Source organism: Cornus florida, unplaced genomic scaffold, assembly GCF_030987335.1.
Source record: "Cornus florida cultivar Cherokee Brave unplaced genomic scaffold, ASM3098733v1 CherokeeBrave_3.0.0_Hap2_Chr05, whole genome shotgun sequence".
NCBI classification, from domain to species: Eukaryota; Viridiplantae; Streptophyta; class Magnoliopsida; order Cornales; family Cornaceae; genus Cornus; species Cornus florida.
Genome location: NW_026775575.1, coordinates 72,559,005 through 72,576,293, shown reverse-complemented (window position 1 = coordinate 72,576,293; position 17,289 = coordinate 72,559,005). Strand labels below are relative to the sequence as shown.

At 39.0% G+C, this 17,289-nt stretch overlaps 1 protein-coding gene across 1 annotated transcript; it reads left to right on the top strand.

Annotated features, from left to right (window-relative positions):
* Positions 1 to 1,541: 1,541 nt before the first annotated feature.
* LOC132309468 (1-aminocyclopropane-1-carboxylate oxidase homolog 1-like) lies at positions 1,542 to 2,883 on the top strand. The gene is made up of 2 exons (XM_059807773.1): positions 1,542 to 2,065; positions 2,811 to 2,883. The coding sequence occupies exons 1-2, from the start codon at positions 1,542 to 1,544 to the stop codon at positions 2,881 to 2,883; spliced, it is 597 nt and encodes a 198-aa protein (XP_059663756.1).
* The last annotated feature ends 14,406 nt before the right edge of the window (positions 2,884 to 17,289 follow it).

Genomic DNA, 17,289 nt, shown 5'->3' with positions numbered 1-17,289 from the left:
TGAAAGCTTGATAACTTAGTTTAACGGCTTTTTTATTAGTTTGTTAAACAAAGTTATTAGGCTTGTATTGGTCTGGGCTTTTGTTTCTTGTTTGTTTTGGCCATTGGCCTCTTGTTTTGTGCCTCTTTGGGCCTGTTGCCCTTTATGGGCTGTTTTGGCCAAGGGCCTCTACGTACAGTTTTCTTCTATCTATACATTGCTTAACCTTTTTTAAAAAAAAGATATTTGATAGAGACTGGACACGAACATTACAAGCATCTTGATACAGAACCACTAAAATACTGTAATGCCAATAAACAATTATTTATATATATAGCTCTCCATATAATTAAAGGGTGAAGAGTATGACTTAACTAGAGATCGTGGACACGAACATTACAAGCATCTTGATACAGAACCACTAAAATACTGTAATGCCACTAAACAATTATTTATATATGTGTGTGTGTGTATATATATACACAATTATTGCACATGTCCTTAATGGTGTAAGTTCTTTAATTAGAGTTTATTTATTATATATTTTTCAGAAAGTGATTTCTTTTGATTCTGTTTTTCTCTCTGAGTCTGTTTCGGTTCTTCTCTCTGTAGTTATATATTGTTTGAACCCCCCCTATATATATAATACTGTAATGCCACTAAACAATCGTTTATTTTTACCCGATTTAGATGATAGTTTAGAGCTTAATTCATATATTTAAGTATATTACGAAAAGAGTATGTATGATGCGATGCATGTGTCCCTAAAACTTATAGTAAATTATCAGAGAGTCAAATGGCTCATCTCTTAGTCCTCTCCAAAAGGAGAGATCTAGTATTCAAGTCTTGGCAGAGGCCTTGTGTGTGTGTTTACTGTAGTAAACCAACAATCTATTAGAATATGCATATATTTTTTTATTTTTACGAGCACTATGCTTCTTTTTTTTTTTTTTTCTTAGTTGGTACTTGCACACACTTGTCTCTTCTGAGATATGAATCCTAATCACCCTTTGGGAGCTAAGAGGCCGATATCGCTATGTCTGACCTGTTGGTTATGAGTACTATACGTTATATATAACCAAAGATGGATTTTCTTTACTTTTCTAATTTTAGTTATTTTTTTTATAAATAATTAACGGGGTTTGTGTAAGGCGGTTCTACATAGACGAATTATGTTCGCAAAGTGTATGTAACCTTCAAAAAAAATCAGTTATGAGATATAATACTTTATGGGGCACCAAATTTTTTTCCACTAATCTATCCTTTGGGTTGCCCTTAGTTATCCTATTGCATTATTGAATAGAATTATGTTATAAAGATAACTCTATCAAACTATTTACATATGACTATTGAATTGAACACATGAATCATTTAGTACATATTTTAATGGTGACTTAAGTTTTACTATTTTGCCCTTCGGAGTTGATTTGAACTTTCTCCTGTCCTGACACTCTATAATGGGATGCGCTTAAGTCGCCTATTTCGTGCATTCACTGTAAGCAGCTATACCTCGGTCTGCATATATAGCTAATCACTATACAAACACCACATACACTACAAAAATGGAAGCGGTCTCCGGCAATGGTCGTTACAATTGGGCCAAAGAAGTGAAGGAATTCGACGAAACCAAAGCGGGCGTGAAAGGACTTGTAGACGCCGGCGTGGTGAGGATCCCCAGATTCTTCGTCCACCCACCTGAGAGTATTCACAGTCCATCGACGCCCGATAAAATGAGTGGTATTGAACTAGAGCTCCCCACGATGGACTTCCGAGGCGTCGAGAGTGGTGGTGCTCGGAGAAAGGAGATTGTGGATGGGATTCGACAGGCGGCCTCGACGTGGGGTTTCTTTCGGATGGTGAATCATGGAGTTCCAATGAGCAAGATGGAGGCCGTATTAGAAGGTGTCCGACGATTCCACGAGCAACCGGTGGAGGTGAAGAGGGAGTTCTATTCCTCTGATAGTAAGCAGAGAGTGAGGTTTACCAGCAATGTTACTGAACTTGATGTTGCATGCTGGAGGGATTTGTTAACTTGTGGTTTTTATGATGATACATTGGACTCTGAAGCTATTCCTCTGGTTTTCAGGTACTTACAACTTCATGTTTACAACATTCTATAATTTTATGGATCATTGCTTGATGCATAGATAAAAAATCAAATTAAGAAGCTAGTATGATATCTATCTTATAAAACGAATGATATCATACTTAATGAACATGATCTCTCATTATGATCTCTCATGTGCTTAAACTTTCCACAAACGGGGAAAAATGTTTAGGTTAAATGAGTTTGAATTTAGATATCCTCCTCTTAGATCAAGAGAAATTCAGAACTGGAATTTTCTCGATCATGTGCACTGTGCAGTAGTCTAATGTACGAGGGAATGTGAAAATCATCTCACATGGGTGGGATCTACTCTGTCTATTGAGACCACACTTCATGTGGAGTGATCTCTACCTCTCTATGTGCACGAGATCATCCCGCCAATGTACAAGATGGGATCCTAATTTGTTGGGAGTACCCAACTTAAACACTTTAATTGCACTAACCATATATTAATCTTGTACTAGATCACTACTTAATTTGTATCTACTTCTGGATTTGTAGAAAAGAAGTGCAAGAGTACGTGGAATGCATGATCAAACTGAGGGAGACAATATCCGAATTACTATCAGAGGCTTTAGGGCTAAGCAGTGACTTCCTTTCTCGCATAGAATGCATGAAAAGTGAAATATTGTCATGCCTTTATTATCCAATTTGTCCAGAGCCAGACCTGACCTTGGGCACCACCAGGCATTCAGACACCTTTTTTCTAACTCTACTCTTGCAGGACAGCATTGGTGGTCTACAAGTTTTTCATCAAAATCAATGGATTGATGTGGCTCCTGTCCCTGGAGCTCTAATAGCAAACATTGGAGATCTCATGCAGGTATATATGTGTGTGTATAAATGTATAATATATATATATACACACACTTCACAATTTGAATGAATCAGTTATGATCCACCTAGTAACTACTTCACAATTTACTAATTAACTCCATTTATTTTTGTTTCCTCTATAATTTCTGATTATTAGCAACGACAAGTTCAAAAGTGTGGAGCATAGTGTCACGGGCTTAGAGTTTCAGCACCACTCTAGCTGCTCCCGTGCGGCACCAAGATGTTGCTTCCACTCTCGCAAGTACTTGGTCAGCCTAATTCCCGTGCACACCTTAGCCAACACACTCCCCTCGTGCGCTTACTAGTGTTGTAGTTGCACTCGCCCTCTCCTCACTTGGCTTGCACACTCACACACACTGAGACACTTAAGTTGGCAAGGAAAGAACACTTCTATTACTTCAAAGAATGCTTTGTACAAGGCTAGCACTCAAGCTCTCTACAAGGCTCTCAAGACTCACTCTAGGACTTGTTCCCTACAAAATGAAGTCCTACCTCTATTTATAGGCATCCCCATCCCCAATGGACGGCTAGGATGCATTCTAACCAACGGTGGAGATTGATTATCTTCTCCCACCTTCTTCACACTTCCATACTTATCTACTAGTATCTACAACATTCTAGAATTCTCCATACTACTCCACACAACTCTAGAGAACCCTAGAACCTTCCACACACTTCTACACATTTCTACACATATCTAGAATCTTCCACATAACTTTAGACTATTCCGGAAGACTCTAGAAACTCCACTTGCCATGCAGTTACCATGCAGCGTCCTCCTCAGCGTCTGCGTGTCGCCTGCGTGACACAACCTCCATAGGCGGGGCGTGACATTCTCCCCCACCCATTTCCGTGACGCCCTCGTCACGGTTTCTTCAGCTGACCCAGCCTCTCGCAGGTCATCAGCACTTGCGCATATGTCCTTGGCCCAAACGTACGAGCGCCCTTCGGGAGATGTGAAGTCCTCACGAGCTCCATCGTGTTGACTGCCACCTCCGGACTCTCCTTCCTGCCCACGAGCGGCACCATGCATGCGGCCTTGCCTTCCTCGCCTCCAAGTATCATCAACGCACCAAGGCATGGTAGTGGCGCGGCGTTGTTCCTGTCCATGAACTCCAGCCCCAGCACCATGTCGTGGTCGTCCATCTCCGCAACTTGGAAGTCAGCCTTGCCCTTCCATCCTTGCATGCATAGCTCCACCTCCTTGTACACTCTACTCACGCGTGCCTCCTCGGAGTTGACGGCCTTGATCCAGCCCTCCGTCTTGCGCATCTCCAAGCCAAGTCGTTGCGCCTCCTCCGGGGTAATGAAGTTGTGTGTAGCACCCGTGTCTACCAACGCTTGCACGGCTTTGCCACCAACCTGCGCATCCACATAGCGCACCCCAGCTACCTTCTTTGCCTTGCCCTTCTTCTTGGTGTCATGCGCCATGCTACTCAGCATCTGCATAGCCCCCATGCACCTATCTTCATCGCTGCCCGCATCGTCCACCCTGCCCTTGCCCTTATCCTTCACAAGGGCGCTCATGGTCTTCTTGTTGGGGCAGTGTCGCAATATGTGCGGCCCTTCGCACAAGTAGCACTTCGGCTCCCACTTGCCCTTATCGTGGCACTCCCCTTTGCCACTTGCCTTAGACCTCTCTCCATGGTCCTTGCCCTTATCATGGCGTGGGCGTCTCTCCTCATCGCTGTGCTCATCATCACTAGACTTGGGCGAGCCCCGTTTCTTGAAGCGCCGGTCTCCCCCACCTTTGCCGTGGTCCCTCCTGGGAGACGTGGCCCTCTTGTCATCGCGCCTAAAGTCTTCGAGGCGCTCCGCTATAGCCATTGCGGATGCCAAGTCTCTAGGCTCCCTCCTCCTTAGCTCCGTGGCCACCCAAGACTGCAGCCCATCAATGAACAAGCACACACGTTGCCGCTCCGGCATCTCTGGGATCTCCAGCATCAAGTTGGAGTACTCCTTCACATACTCCCTTATGCTGCCCTTCTGCTTCAGGCGCCTTAGGTTGATCATGGCCAGGTCCTCAACGCACTCAGGGTAGAACTGCCTCTTGAGCTGCCTCTTGAACTCCTCCCATGTGTCAACTGCTCTTGCGCCTCTACCAGTGAAGCGCTGCCTCCACCATAGAGCGGCGGTGTCTGTGAGGTACATAGTGCCTGTCTGCACCTTCTCCTCATCATCCTCGATCTCCATGCACTCGAAGTACCGCTCCATGTGCCAAAAGAAGTTGTCAATCTGGCGCGCATTCCTTGCCCCATCGTACTCCTTGGGCTCCGGCGCCTTCTTCTTCCTTGGCTTCCCCACGACCTCGCGCGCCTGGGAGAACTCCTTCTTGCACTCGGCAATCTCCACGCGCAAGTCGTCTACCTGATCATACAAGTCCCTTTCCTTCTCTCGCGCCTTGTTGGCAATGCCGTCAATCAGCTCGTAGAGTTCCGCCATCTTTCTCTCGAGCCTGTTAAATTTGGTCTCCGTGTAGACCAAGTGTGTGGCAAGCTTCTCCTCCAAGCTCTGCTCCAAGACGTGGACTTGGTGGTCTCCTCCGCTAGCCATGTCTACTCCAACAAAGCTCCCTTGACGAACCTGGCTCTGATACCAACTGTCACGGGCTTAGAGTTTCAGCACCACTCTAGCTGCTCCCGTGCGGCACCAAGATGTTGCTTCCACTCTCGCAAGTACTTGGTCAGCCTAATTCCTGTGCACACCTTAGCCAACACACTCCCCTCGTGCGCTTACTAGTGTTGTAGTTGCACTCGCCCTCTCCTCACTTGGCTTGCACACTCACACACACTAAGACACTTAAGTTGGCAAGGAAAGAACACTTCTATTACTTCAAAGAATGCTTTGTACAAGGCTAGCACTCAAGCTCTCTACAAGGCTCTCAAGACTCACTCTAGGACTTGTTCCCTACAAAATGAAGTCCTACCTCTATTTATAGGCATCCCCATCCCCAATGGACGGCTAGGATGCATTCTAACCAACGGTGGAGATTGATTATCTTCTCCCACCTTCTTCACACTTCCATACTTATCTACTAGTATCTACAACATTCTAGAATTCTCTATACTACTCCACACAACTCTAGAGAACTCTAGAACCTTCCACACACTTCTACACATTTCTACACATATCTAGAATCTTCCACATAACTCTAGACTATTCCGGAAGACTCTAGAAACTCCACTTGCCATGCAGTTGCCATGCAGCGTCCTCCTCAGCGTCTGCGTGTCGCCTGCGTGACACAACCTCCATAGGCGGGGCGTGACAATAGGGTGTTGGCTCAGCCTGTGGGACCAACGGTATCAGTTGCATGTTTCTTCACTGCAAGTGGCAGGGCTGCATCTAAGCCTTTCGGACCCATAAAAGAGCTTCTGTCCGAAGACCAACCACCTATATACAGAGAGTTCATTTGCAGTGAATACCATAAATATTACAAGACCAAGGGAGCAGATGTTACCTCAGCCCTCCCTCACTATAAGCTCTGACAAGTTTTTCACCATTACTACTAGTTATAGAGATGAAGTTTAATTAAATAACGCTGTTCAGCTTTCAGATGATCGATAATAAATGATCTGTAATAGTAGTACTACTCATCTTAAAAATGTTTGTGGAAGAGAATTTTTTTTTTCTGTAGTAGGAGTAGTACTGCTCATTATCAGCTATGTAATCTTGTTTATTCTATTCGAAAAAAATAATAAAAATCTTGATTGTTGTATTACAATTTTACTATTAGCTCTTTAGTGATGTATCAGGTACCAATCAAATATTCTAGTCACATCGGTTCCGGGTGGAATTGAACCAAAGATCTCTCAGCCTTGGCCACTAAAAGTTTCAGTTGTCATTGACTAATTTCATAGATCATTTCACCCATGAATGGGTTTGTGTTTGAGTTCAACCAAAGACCTTCGTTTCTTAAAAGATATAGTCCGGCCAACTGTTTGCACCCTAAAATAATTTGTTTTTAATTTTACCACATGACAGAGAGCAGATTGGTTAGAAAATTATTTTGTTATTTAAAAATGTGTTATCAATTGAGATTTATTACTCTCTCAACAATTGGCCAAGTCAAATGGAGATGGGGTGTGTGTAAAGGCTTGTGGCAAGTATGGGCAATTGATGCAACAAGTGTGGTAGTTTCATAAATTAAAATAACTATAATGGCATTGTCTATTGTCGCACATGTTACTTGTTACGGAGGGGTGTAAGAAGTAAGGAAGTTCAAAAAATTAGGTAAACCGAAAAATCAGATCAGACTGTACTGAATTAGGCGATTTGGACTAGTTATATAGCGGTTTGGTTCGGTCCTGGGTTTAAAATTATGGAACCGTAATTTTTCGGTCCGGTATTGATTTATGATCGTGTTGGACCGGACTAGCCCGGGCCGAACCGTTACTATGTTATAATATATATATATATATATATATATATATCATATCCTAAACTTAAATCAAGTAAAGTTCTCACGTGCTCCCTTTCTTTTTTTGTTCTTTAAATTTCTTTAAAAAAAAGTCAAATTTTCCTTTTCAAAAATATTTCAATTTTCTTTCCTTTCAAATATATCTTAATTTTCTTTTCTTTTTTTCTTCTTAAAATTATTTTTTTCGAGTGTTATATTGATGTTAGTTGATAAATTTTTTTTTTTTTTTTTTTAAAAAAAAAAAAAACTTTGGCCCTCTAAATTAAAATAAAATAAAAAAGAAATCAACTGAAACCGACAAACCGAACCGAACCAAACCGGTTTTTAGCAGTTTGGTTTGGTTTGGTTCCATGGACATTATGATTCGGTTTGGTTTCAAAAATATTGGAACTGTTACAAATAGTTTGGTCCCAAAATACTCCCAATCTAGTCCAAACCAAACCGTGTACACCCCTAGTAAGAAGTAGTGATTGCTTTTTTTTTTTTTTTTTTTTTTTTTTTAATGAATTTCAATTATGTAAGGAAGTTACCCTTTTAGAATACGTGGCATGAATTGGAATATGCAAAGAGAGATCCGGAATTCTGGGGTATGGTATCAGGGCAATGCCATTTAAGGGATGGGATGATTCTGGGTACCATATTGTGGAGTATTTTTTTTTTTCTTCTTAGAACACATGTAATGTCTTACAATACACGCACCATTCAAGTTAGGAGTGAAATTTGAAAATGAGATCTCAAAAACTTACCTCCTGAATTCTTACTAAAGCCGCTATGCCCCTAGGGACATACACCGAAGTATTTACTTTGTCAAAAATCTGATGAAAACATAATGTCGAATCCAATTATATAAGTAACAAAGTAAAGTTACCAACTTGTCTCTAGAATTTGGCTTTTCAAGAAATGTAATAGCAAGGGAAAAGAAAAAGAAAGAGGTTGCGTAACTAATGGGTTTCAAATTTAAATGTAACAATTATGGAAAATTGCTACTAATGTTTATATAAATAAGAGAGAAGTGGGTGTGTTTGGGTAGTAGAAACGAATACACACAAAGGTCCTCAAGAAATAAGGTAATCAGTCAATCAAAGAAAAATCACAAGATATACATGGTTCATTCAAAACTAGGGTTACCTCCACCGATAAGAAGAGATTCACTATATCATTGTAGAGATATTATAATAATAGAGAATTTCCAATATCGAACTATGCACACAAAGTCTTGATCGAGTTCTCCGTGTACTCCACGAGACTCCCTCTCACCATCAGCCATCAATGTTCACTCTACCCCTCATAATAACTCACCTCTACCCATCAACTACAACCCTGTGAGACTACATCTCTCTCTCAATCTCATAACTCTTAACACCTAGGTAGTCCCAGAAACCCTTTATTTATTTAATTTTTTTTTCCTATACGGGTGTAATTTTATAAATAAATAATAAAAAAAACATAATTCCTTATTGGATAATGATTACAATTTCTTAAAGCTGAAGACTTGCCAACCAAGAATTACCTAATAAAATACAGCTTTAACCTATAAACTTAATTACAATAGAAATTGAAACACAATTCATAACAATCTCCACCTTGGCTCAAATTTCATCCACCTAATCATTGATTCACACAGCATTGATCTGGACAATTCTCCCTAGTTTCAATCTTCTCGATCCTCCTACAAAACTCTAATTGTCCCCACTTATGTTACTCGAACAATCAAACCCGAAGGCCCCACCTTGACTACTAGAGGTCCATGCCATGTAATTTTTTGACCGGCCATCGTCATCAAACAAATCAATTGAATAAAGCTTGAACTTCCTAAAATGAACCATTGGCTCTGATACCACTTGTTAGGGCAGCGAAAGCGAATAAACACAAAGATCCACTAGAAAGAAAACAATCATAGAACAAACATAAGATATACGTGGTTCATCCAAAACTAAGGTTTCGTCCGTGGATGAGAAGAGATTCATTATATCACTATAAAGATATTACAACAATAGAGAATTTACAATACTGGATCATACACACAAACTCTTGACTAAGTTCTCCACGTACTCCATGGGACTCTCTTTCGCCATCAGACGTCTCGCATTAGTATTCACTCTACTCCTACAGTAACTCATCTTTATCCATCAACTCTAACCCCATGAGGTTATATCTCTCTCAATCTCATAACTCTTAACAATAACCTAAGTATTTATTTATAGAGTCCCAAAAACTTAATTCCTTGTTGGACAAGGATTACAATTTCTCAGAGCCCATGAATTTCCAATTAAGAATTACCTAATAAAATACAACACTAAAATAGAAACTAATTACAATAGAATTTGAGACACAATTCTTAACACTTTATAAAGGTAACTGACAAACACAAATTCTGCATTTACTTCTCTACAATGTAATCATTACATTCCAATTTTACTTGTACATATTAAAACCAAATTCTTGTACTTGTTATCTTGTATAAGGAATCTTACTTACGAAATAAATCTGGACTCTAGGTTTTTAATGTCTCCTCCAATATTTATTTTATACGTTATTTTAGAACTGATGAATGCTTGTGCAGTTCTTTTTGCTCTCTTTATCTATTCCTCCATTGTTATTGAAAGTCCTCTTTGTTGAGGCATTGCAGAATCTAAAGGATGGGGTAATCCTTGCCTTTCGACAGTCGCTTGATCCACTTAAGAGACCAATTCTATTGTTCTATAACCGTAAAGGATAGTTTGGCTATTAAAAATTTTGAATCGAAAAACTTTGATACGCCCTTAAAAAAATAGCCAAACAATTTGGAACGCCCGATGGGACTTCCCCAGAAGTGTCGAAAATCAGAGGTACTAAAAAACAAAAAAATTCATATTCATGGCGATTAATAGTTTACAATTTCAAAATTTGCCTTACCTCTCCAATATGAAAAACAAGAGGCTGAATTCGTAGTGAATCAATAACTGAATAATCAAGTATTAGCTGGAAGCATCAATAATTTAGCGTAAAATGTGAAGATTACCAACCGTAATTTTCTTGGAGTAAACAAGCTAATATAAAACCATTAGCAAATTTAAATGATTCACTAGCCATTTTGTTCACAAAATTTAATCATCATATGGTACAGCTAAATGCAAATGAATGTTGTCGAATGAATGACAACAGGTTCTAGCGCCTGTTAAGTATTAACAATATTTCTACCACCATCAACATCAGCAATAAGGGATTTTACCCCTGCACCAATAGTTGCATGGTCAGTTTCAACTACAGGCGAATTAACTGCACACTAATCAATTACGACTGCAATTACAAATGGAATATCAATCGATCAGAGGGCCAATTAGAATGTTAATTCGGAGACCCTTCAATCCCGTTTATCAACATAATCCACGAGTATTTCACCCCCTGGAGGGACAAAAATATGTTGACCTTGTTGGTGTTAATATTTCGGCACCTCAACTATAGGTTAATCATAAGTTCAACACCATCAACAACACATGGTGATAAATAGGGATTGATTGGCTAACATCATTCAAGAAACGCATAGGTTTGGCCTAAGAAAGATTGGTCATCTATCAATTAGAAAGTCGTATTTTGACTACGTTGATAGGCTCGTATTCAGAAAGAGATATAGAGTCCATGAATTTAGCACCTTTTCAGGAGAAGTTTCCACTTCGACCATTAGACATATTGGTCGATTCACTATTCAATATGGTGATAGTAGAGGGGGATGAATTTCTAAAGTTAAGATTGTTTGCAAATTTTCTCACAGGGACAGCATATCTTTGTACATAAATTTACAAGTGAATTTGGTCTTTACTTAGCAACAATTAGAAGAAATATTTCATGCCCAATTTTATTGGGCCAAACCAAAAGTGTTAATAGCTAATCTATCTAGGTTATCTCAAATAATTACAGAAACTGTCAAAACCTACACTACTAGGTTTGAAAGGGCAAGAAATAAGGGCCAAGTAGTGTTACAAAAGACTATATATGAGTCTAGCCTTGAATAGTTTAGACTTAGGAGAGGCCAAAATTGGCCTTGACGTTGACGCTACTGAAATAATAAGTACTAAATCTTGTATCTGTCAGGCGTTGACAAAGCCTATAGAAACTGACAGTGGTGTCTAGATATTAGATTTAACAACCAGAAGGACACTAAAAGAGGCTAGAAGCAAAAATGCTTTTGTTCCAAGGCTTACTTGGCCATAGAAGGCAATCTGTTCTACCCTAAGAAACCCAAAAAGGCTGAAAGATTTGTGTTCGATCCTAAAGGACCCATTGGAATTTTCAACCACTTGGGCTACTAGGGAAGATTTGATTAGTGAGACCGATTAAAATTATGGGTTGTTGATTGACAGACAAACGTGTAATTTTTGGCTGAAAGTGTTAACAATTTGGTGCTGAGATTGGAAAGTACCCAGAGGCTTCATAGAATTAGCCTCAACATAATTCAATTTTGCACGAAAACCACTTACTCGCCACTTTAATGGCGATATTTGATAAGCACCTCAATCAATTAGGTGCTTAAAATGATTGTATGGTGTATACTCCATAGTCAGAAAATGGCTGAAAGAACGTTGATAAATGAAAAAAATAACGTCTGACGGCCATATGGTGTTGATAAGAAAAGTGGTCGAAGGATTGTCAAAGGATGAAAGGATGATTAGCAATGCGAAGGGTCAAATATAGAGCAATCGATCAATATAACTCATTTAAATTGTGATTCATCAATTTCAACTCTTAAAAAAAATTATCTAATATCATTTTTAAAGAGCTGGGGGGGGGGGGGGGGGGGGGGGGGGGGGCGCATTGGTTGCACCCTAAAATAAAATCTTCTAATTCGTCAACATGGCATGGGCTGATTGGTAAGGAAAATTATTTTATTATTTAAAAAGGTGATACCAATTGAGGGGTTTCTCTTATTCTTCCTTTTTTTTTTTGGCCTTCCCTTGCAATTAATTCTATATTTCCAATTACCAGTTAAAACTAAGATATATTAAAGGGGTTGGCCTAGTTGAAAAATATTTGGGTCCTGGTGCCTCATGAAATATTAAGTCTTAGGATCGATTCTTTTTAGGTGCAAACAATTCTTTAGGAGCTATGCCCACGAACATGGTTTGAGTTTTATTTGATCGAGGAGGGGGCCTTGCACGAGTCCCGTGAATTAGTCGAGACAGAACCTAGAACACCCCAATTATTAAAAAAAAAAAAAAACACTCAATTAGAATCGTTTGGGGTATGCTATGGTTGTAAAATCATATTAAAGCTAGAATTTTCATTATATATGGTTGATTGATAAAATATTTGGTGAAACTCACTTAATCAGAATGATGTCCTTAAAGTGCATTTCACATCCATATATTGGGGTCAATTTCTCTGAAGAGGATCCTTTTCGATGCACAGTATTTTCCGGTGCATTTCTAAGGAGTGACCATTGCAAAATATAACCACTCCATTACTGCATGGGACAAAATGCAATTTATGCTATGTTTGGTTGAAAGGAAGGATTGAGAGGGATGGATGAACCTTTTCGTGTTTGGTTAGAGGGAAGGAAAGAGAGGGAGGAAGCAAAGAGGGATGAAGCATCTCTCATTTCTTCTTGTTTTTCTATTTGCCGAATTTTGGGGGGGATGAAGGAGAGAGAAAATGAATAACTACCTACACATATGCAATTTCCAATTTAACCTTTTCAAAAAAAAAAAAAAAAATCAAATGGGTATTTACCTTTTATTATTTTATACAGTGATGATATATTGGTAAAAAAATATATAAAAACTCACTTTCCCTTCTTTCTAAAAATTTAAAAAAAAAAAAAAAAAAAGGAATCACCACATTCATCCTTTCTGCTATCCATTCCATTCAACCAAATAAAAAATGAGGGAAACACTTTCCCCTAGGGATTCCTCATCCATCCCTTCCCCTATTTCTTTCATCCATTTTTGCATCCCTCCAACCAAAAGAAACATCAAAGAGATTTTTTTTTTTGTGAAAGGTGACTCAAAAAGATTTCATGATTATTGTCATTTTTTTTAAGACCACAATTAATTGATTCAGTTTTAAAGTTTTTGCTGATTCACATTTTGAGTGATATACAAGAACCCTATTTTCTAGTGCAATTTAAATCACTAAAGGCATCTCCTCTTGGCCTGAAATGAAAGGTTGAGGTGGTTTGTGTGCCAAAATATAAGTTAAATTCCCCCTATTAATATACATATATATATATATTTTCAAGACCACAGTTAATTCATTCAGTTTTAAAAGTTTTTCATGATTCACATTTTGAGTGATATACAAGAACCCTGTTTTCTAGTGCAATTTAAATCACCGAAGGCATCCCCTCTTGGCCTGAAATGAAACGTTGCGGTGGTTTGTCTACCAAAATATACATATTATATCTTTATTGAGACTCGAACCATAAATCAACCCATCTGAAAAAGAGAGTGCATACCATCTAATACCCATTCATTGATCGATTAATCTCTATCATTTTCCATTTTTCTTTTCATTTTTGCCCTTTTCTTTAACTAAATTCAATAACAGAACGAAGGGACAATGTTTTCAAGAGTCCAAAAAAAAAAAAAAAAAAAAAAAAACGTAGTAGTTTTCTTTTGACTTGTTTTTCTGCGTGTCCTACTTTTAGATCCCTGTTTTCTCAACCAGTACATAGCCCATGCTTTTCAGTTTTCTCTCACCATCTTTGAAATTCCTTTATGTTATTCGTATGTTGTTTGACCCCTCGTGTATTCCACTGAGGCATAGGAATTTTCCAAGCAACCATCCACCGCTCCTTGGCCTACTTTTTTTGGCAACAACAACACAACCAAAAAAGGAAGCCAAAACCCAGACACCCAACAAACGAATATTAATATATATATAATATACAGAGATTCACACACATTATCATCCAAAATGCCTTTCTCTAGTGAGGAGATCCGTCAGTCCCTTGGCTTTTATATATTTTTATAGTAAAATTTTCAATTGCTTTAGTCCCCCATATAATTGACTAACGTGGTTTTTCTAAACATATATTACTGTAATATATCACCTAAACTACATGGCCAAACAGTACCTAACCTAGAAGATTAAAAAATGTGTAGTCGACAGTCAACAAAAAGAAAAAAAATAAGATTTTCTTCTTCATTATTATATAATTATGTATATTTTTTTTAAAAAATTCAATTATTGTACATGAATATGATAAGTGTGAGAGTACAAGTTTGAATCTCCAAACAGCTGTCTGAAACGGTTTTTCTACCACACCATTATCTTGCGCACTGCTCATATACACTTACTTACCTAAAAAAAAAAAAAAATAAATAAATAAAAAACAGTTTTTCTACAACTCATTTGAACTACTATTTCTATAATATTTGTGAACCTGAAGATGCAAGAAACAAGCCTCTCAATTTAGAAAGATGAGTTTTTACATTTAAAATATCTAAACCCCTTTTTCCTCTCTTTTCCTTCTATTTATAGGGATTTACAATTTATTCTAGAAGCTTCCTATTTTACTCATCATGTTGGCCGTTCTGTTGGACTTTTTCTTTATACGCGGACTTGTTTCCTTCTCTTGTAGATTGGGCCTGGAGACCATGCTAATGGAGATTGGGCTTGATGGGATTTTTTCCTGATCGGGTCAACTGCTCATGCTCGATCCATCCTTTAGTAATTTGGGTTGCGCCTGGCCCAGGTCATTTTTGGTATCTTCACCTGCCCCCATAATCTCTCCCTACTTAATTAGGGTGAGATATATTATCGAAGAGATCAATCATAACAAGATTGTTCGAGACGGTGACGTGGGGAAGCGAACGGTTGGCTCAGAGACCCACGCTTTGAAATTTGATGCACCATCATTCCCATGGTTCTTTGGATATTGAATCATTTTCTCTTTAAAAACCCAAACTTCCACCTTTAGCCTTTTTTCTATCTCTTTCATCTTTACCCTTGAGCATCGCCTATTCTAACCGTCTCTGTCAATTACCAGTCTTCTCCGATGAACTGTCCTTGTCTTCTCCGGTGAGTTATCCCTTTGCGATTCTTCATCTTTCACTTTGTTGCGGTGTACTCTGCAGACCTCCTTTCTAAGGTTAGTTCCAATCCCTTGTTATTTTTTTGAGATTTTGCTTTTTACTACTTTTCTTAACAGAGAGAAACCCTAAAATTGGGAATTTCCTCTACCATTACAATGGCTCCAGACTTAGAGGCTCTTCGTTTGAAGAACAAAATCCCTAACGATGTTTGCATTAGGGTCTATCCCGAGGGCCTAGATGAGAAATCCAGTGAGGGTCTTCTTCCTGGAGAGATCCTCTTTTCTGTTCTTCACCTAAATGTAATTAGATTCTCCTTACACCCGTTCTTCTATTATGTCTTTAACAAATTGGGGCTTTGCCCTCTTCAAGTTAACCCCAACTTCCTTAGGGTGATATTAGTTCTCTTGATCTTAAATCGTGTTAGAAATCTAGATCTTGACATCATAGATCTTCTTCTTTGCTATCAAGTCACTAAAATCAGAACAAATAACATGTACTTCCACTACTTTCCCCTTGAAAAACGGTCTATATGCACGAACAAACTCGTCTCTGAAAAGGATTGGAGAAGTAATTTGATTGGGGTCAGTGGGGCTTGGCGAACACCATTCGCTCAGACTTTCCTTATCCCGACCACTTTTGGGGAGTGTTCTGTCCCTTTATATAAGAAACATAAGAAGCACAAGAACAATTGCCCTTGTGAAATTTGTCTTCCTCGTTTCTGCACTTTCCTTTGCCGTTGCCTTCACATTCCTCACGATGGATTGGTTTTCAGCGTTTGCAGAGCTAGACTTGATCATCTGAACGAGATTGTTCTGAATGACATTCCCTTTGTTTCCGATCTACTTACTCCGGACAACCTTTGTTCGAGACGATCACTTTCCAAAAAAATCTCGAACTGGCAAATAAGAGAGTCAAAGCCCTCTCCCTTGGACTTGATAGATCTGTCAAGAGCATGAAGGTAATTGAAGTAAAGAATACAAAACTATTAGCCAAGCTAACCGAGTTAGAAAAAGAAATAGATGCTTTGAAGGCTGAAAGGGATGCCTTGAAGAACGAGCGAGACTCTCTTCATGATGAGCTGGATGTTTTGAAAATAGAAAGAAATGTTATGTAGACAGAAAGAGACGCTCTGAAGGTTGAGAGGGAAACCTCCAGCACTCTTTAATTTCTGAACAGCTAACTCGTTCTATTTCTGAAGAGAAATATTCGAACGAGCGTACCGCTCTGCTGAATGTTATAGGCAGAGTTAATGGTGGCATGAAGGCTTTCCATGCTCATTTATCTCAGATTGGGGCTCTTAGATACACTGAAGGGTTCATAGATGGCTTTACTGACCGTTCTCCTCCCAAAGGCCAAACAAGCTCCTATGCTAGTCCAGATGATGTTGATACTTCTCTGGAGATTAACCTGCTGAACGCTTACAAAGATCCACTTCTGCTGAAAATATATTCATAGAGTGCGATGAGATTGCAACCTCTAGGATTATCCTACCCGTTCGCCCTCTAAGCATCTTTCCCATCACTACTATTGTTCCTCTAGCCATTGCATCCACTGAAAGAGCTCTGCCAAATGAGGATGTCATTCATCTTGACTTTCCACCCAGAGGTGAGGAAACGATCAATGATGGAGAAAGAGACATTGAAATAGCTGGCGATAATGAGGTAGCCAATGATGGTGAAACGGGCAATGGATCAGGCACAGGAGAGGATGTGATAGATTAGAGTTCTGCTGGCCTCTGCACTTGCTTCATTTTATTCCAATATCACTTTTTGTATATCATGAACTTCTTTTGTAATGATGAAATGATAATTTTGTTTTGCCAAGTATCCTTACTTCAGCCTGTGCTTAAATGATATGACAATTTGATTTTTCCAATTGACGTTTATTTTGGTAAGTGTTTGGTATTCGGCTAATAGTGCCATTTGCCACTTACTTGT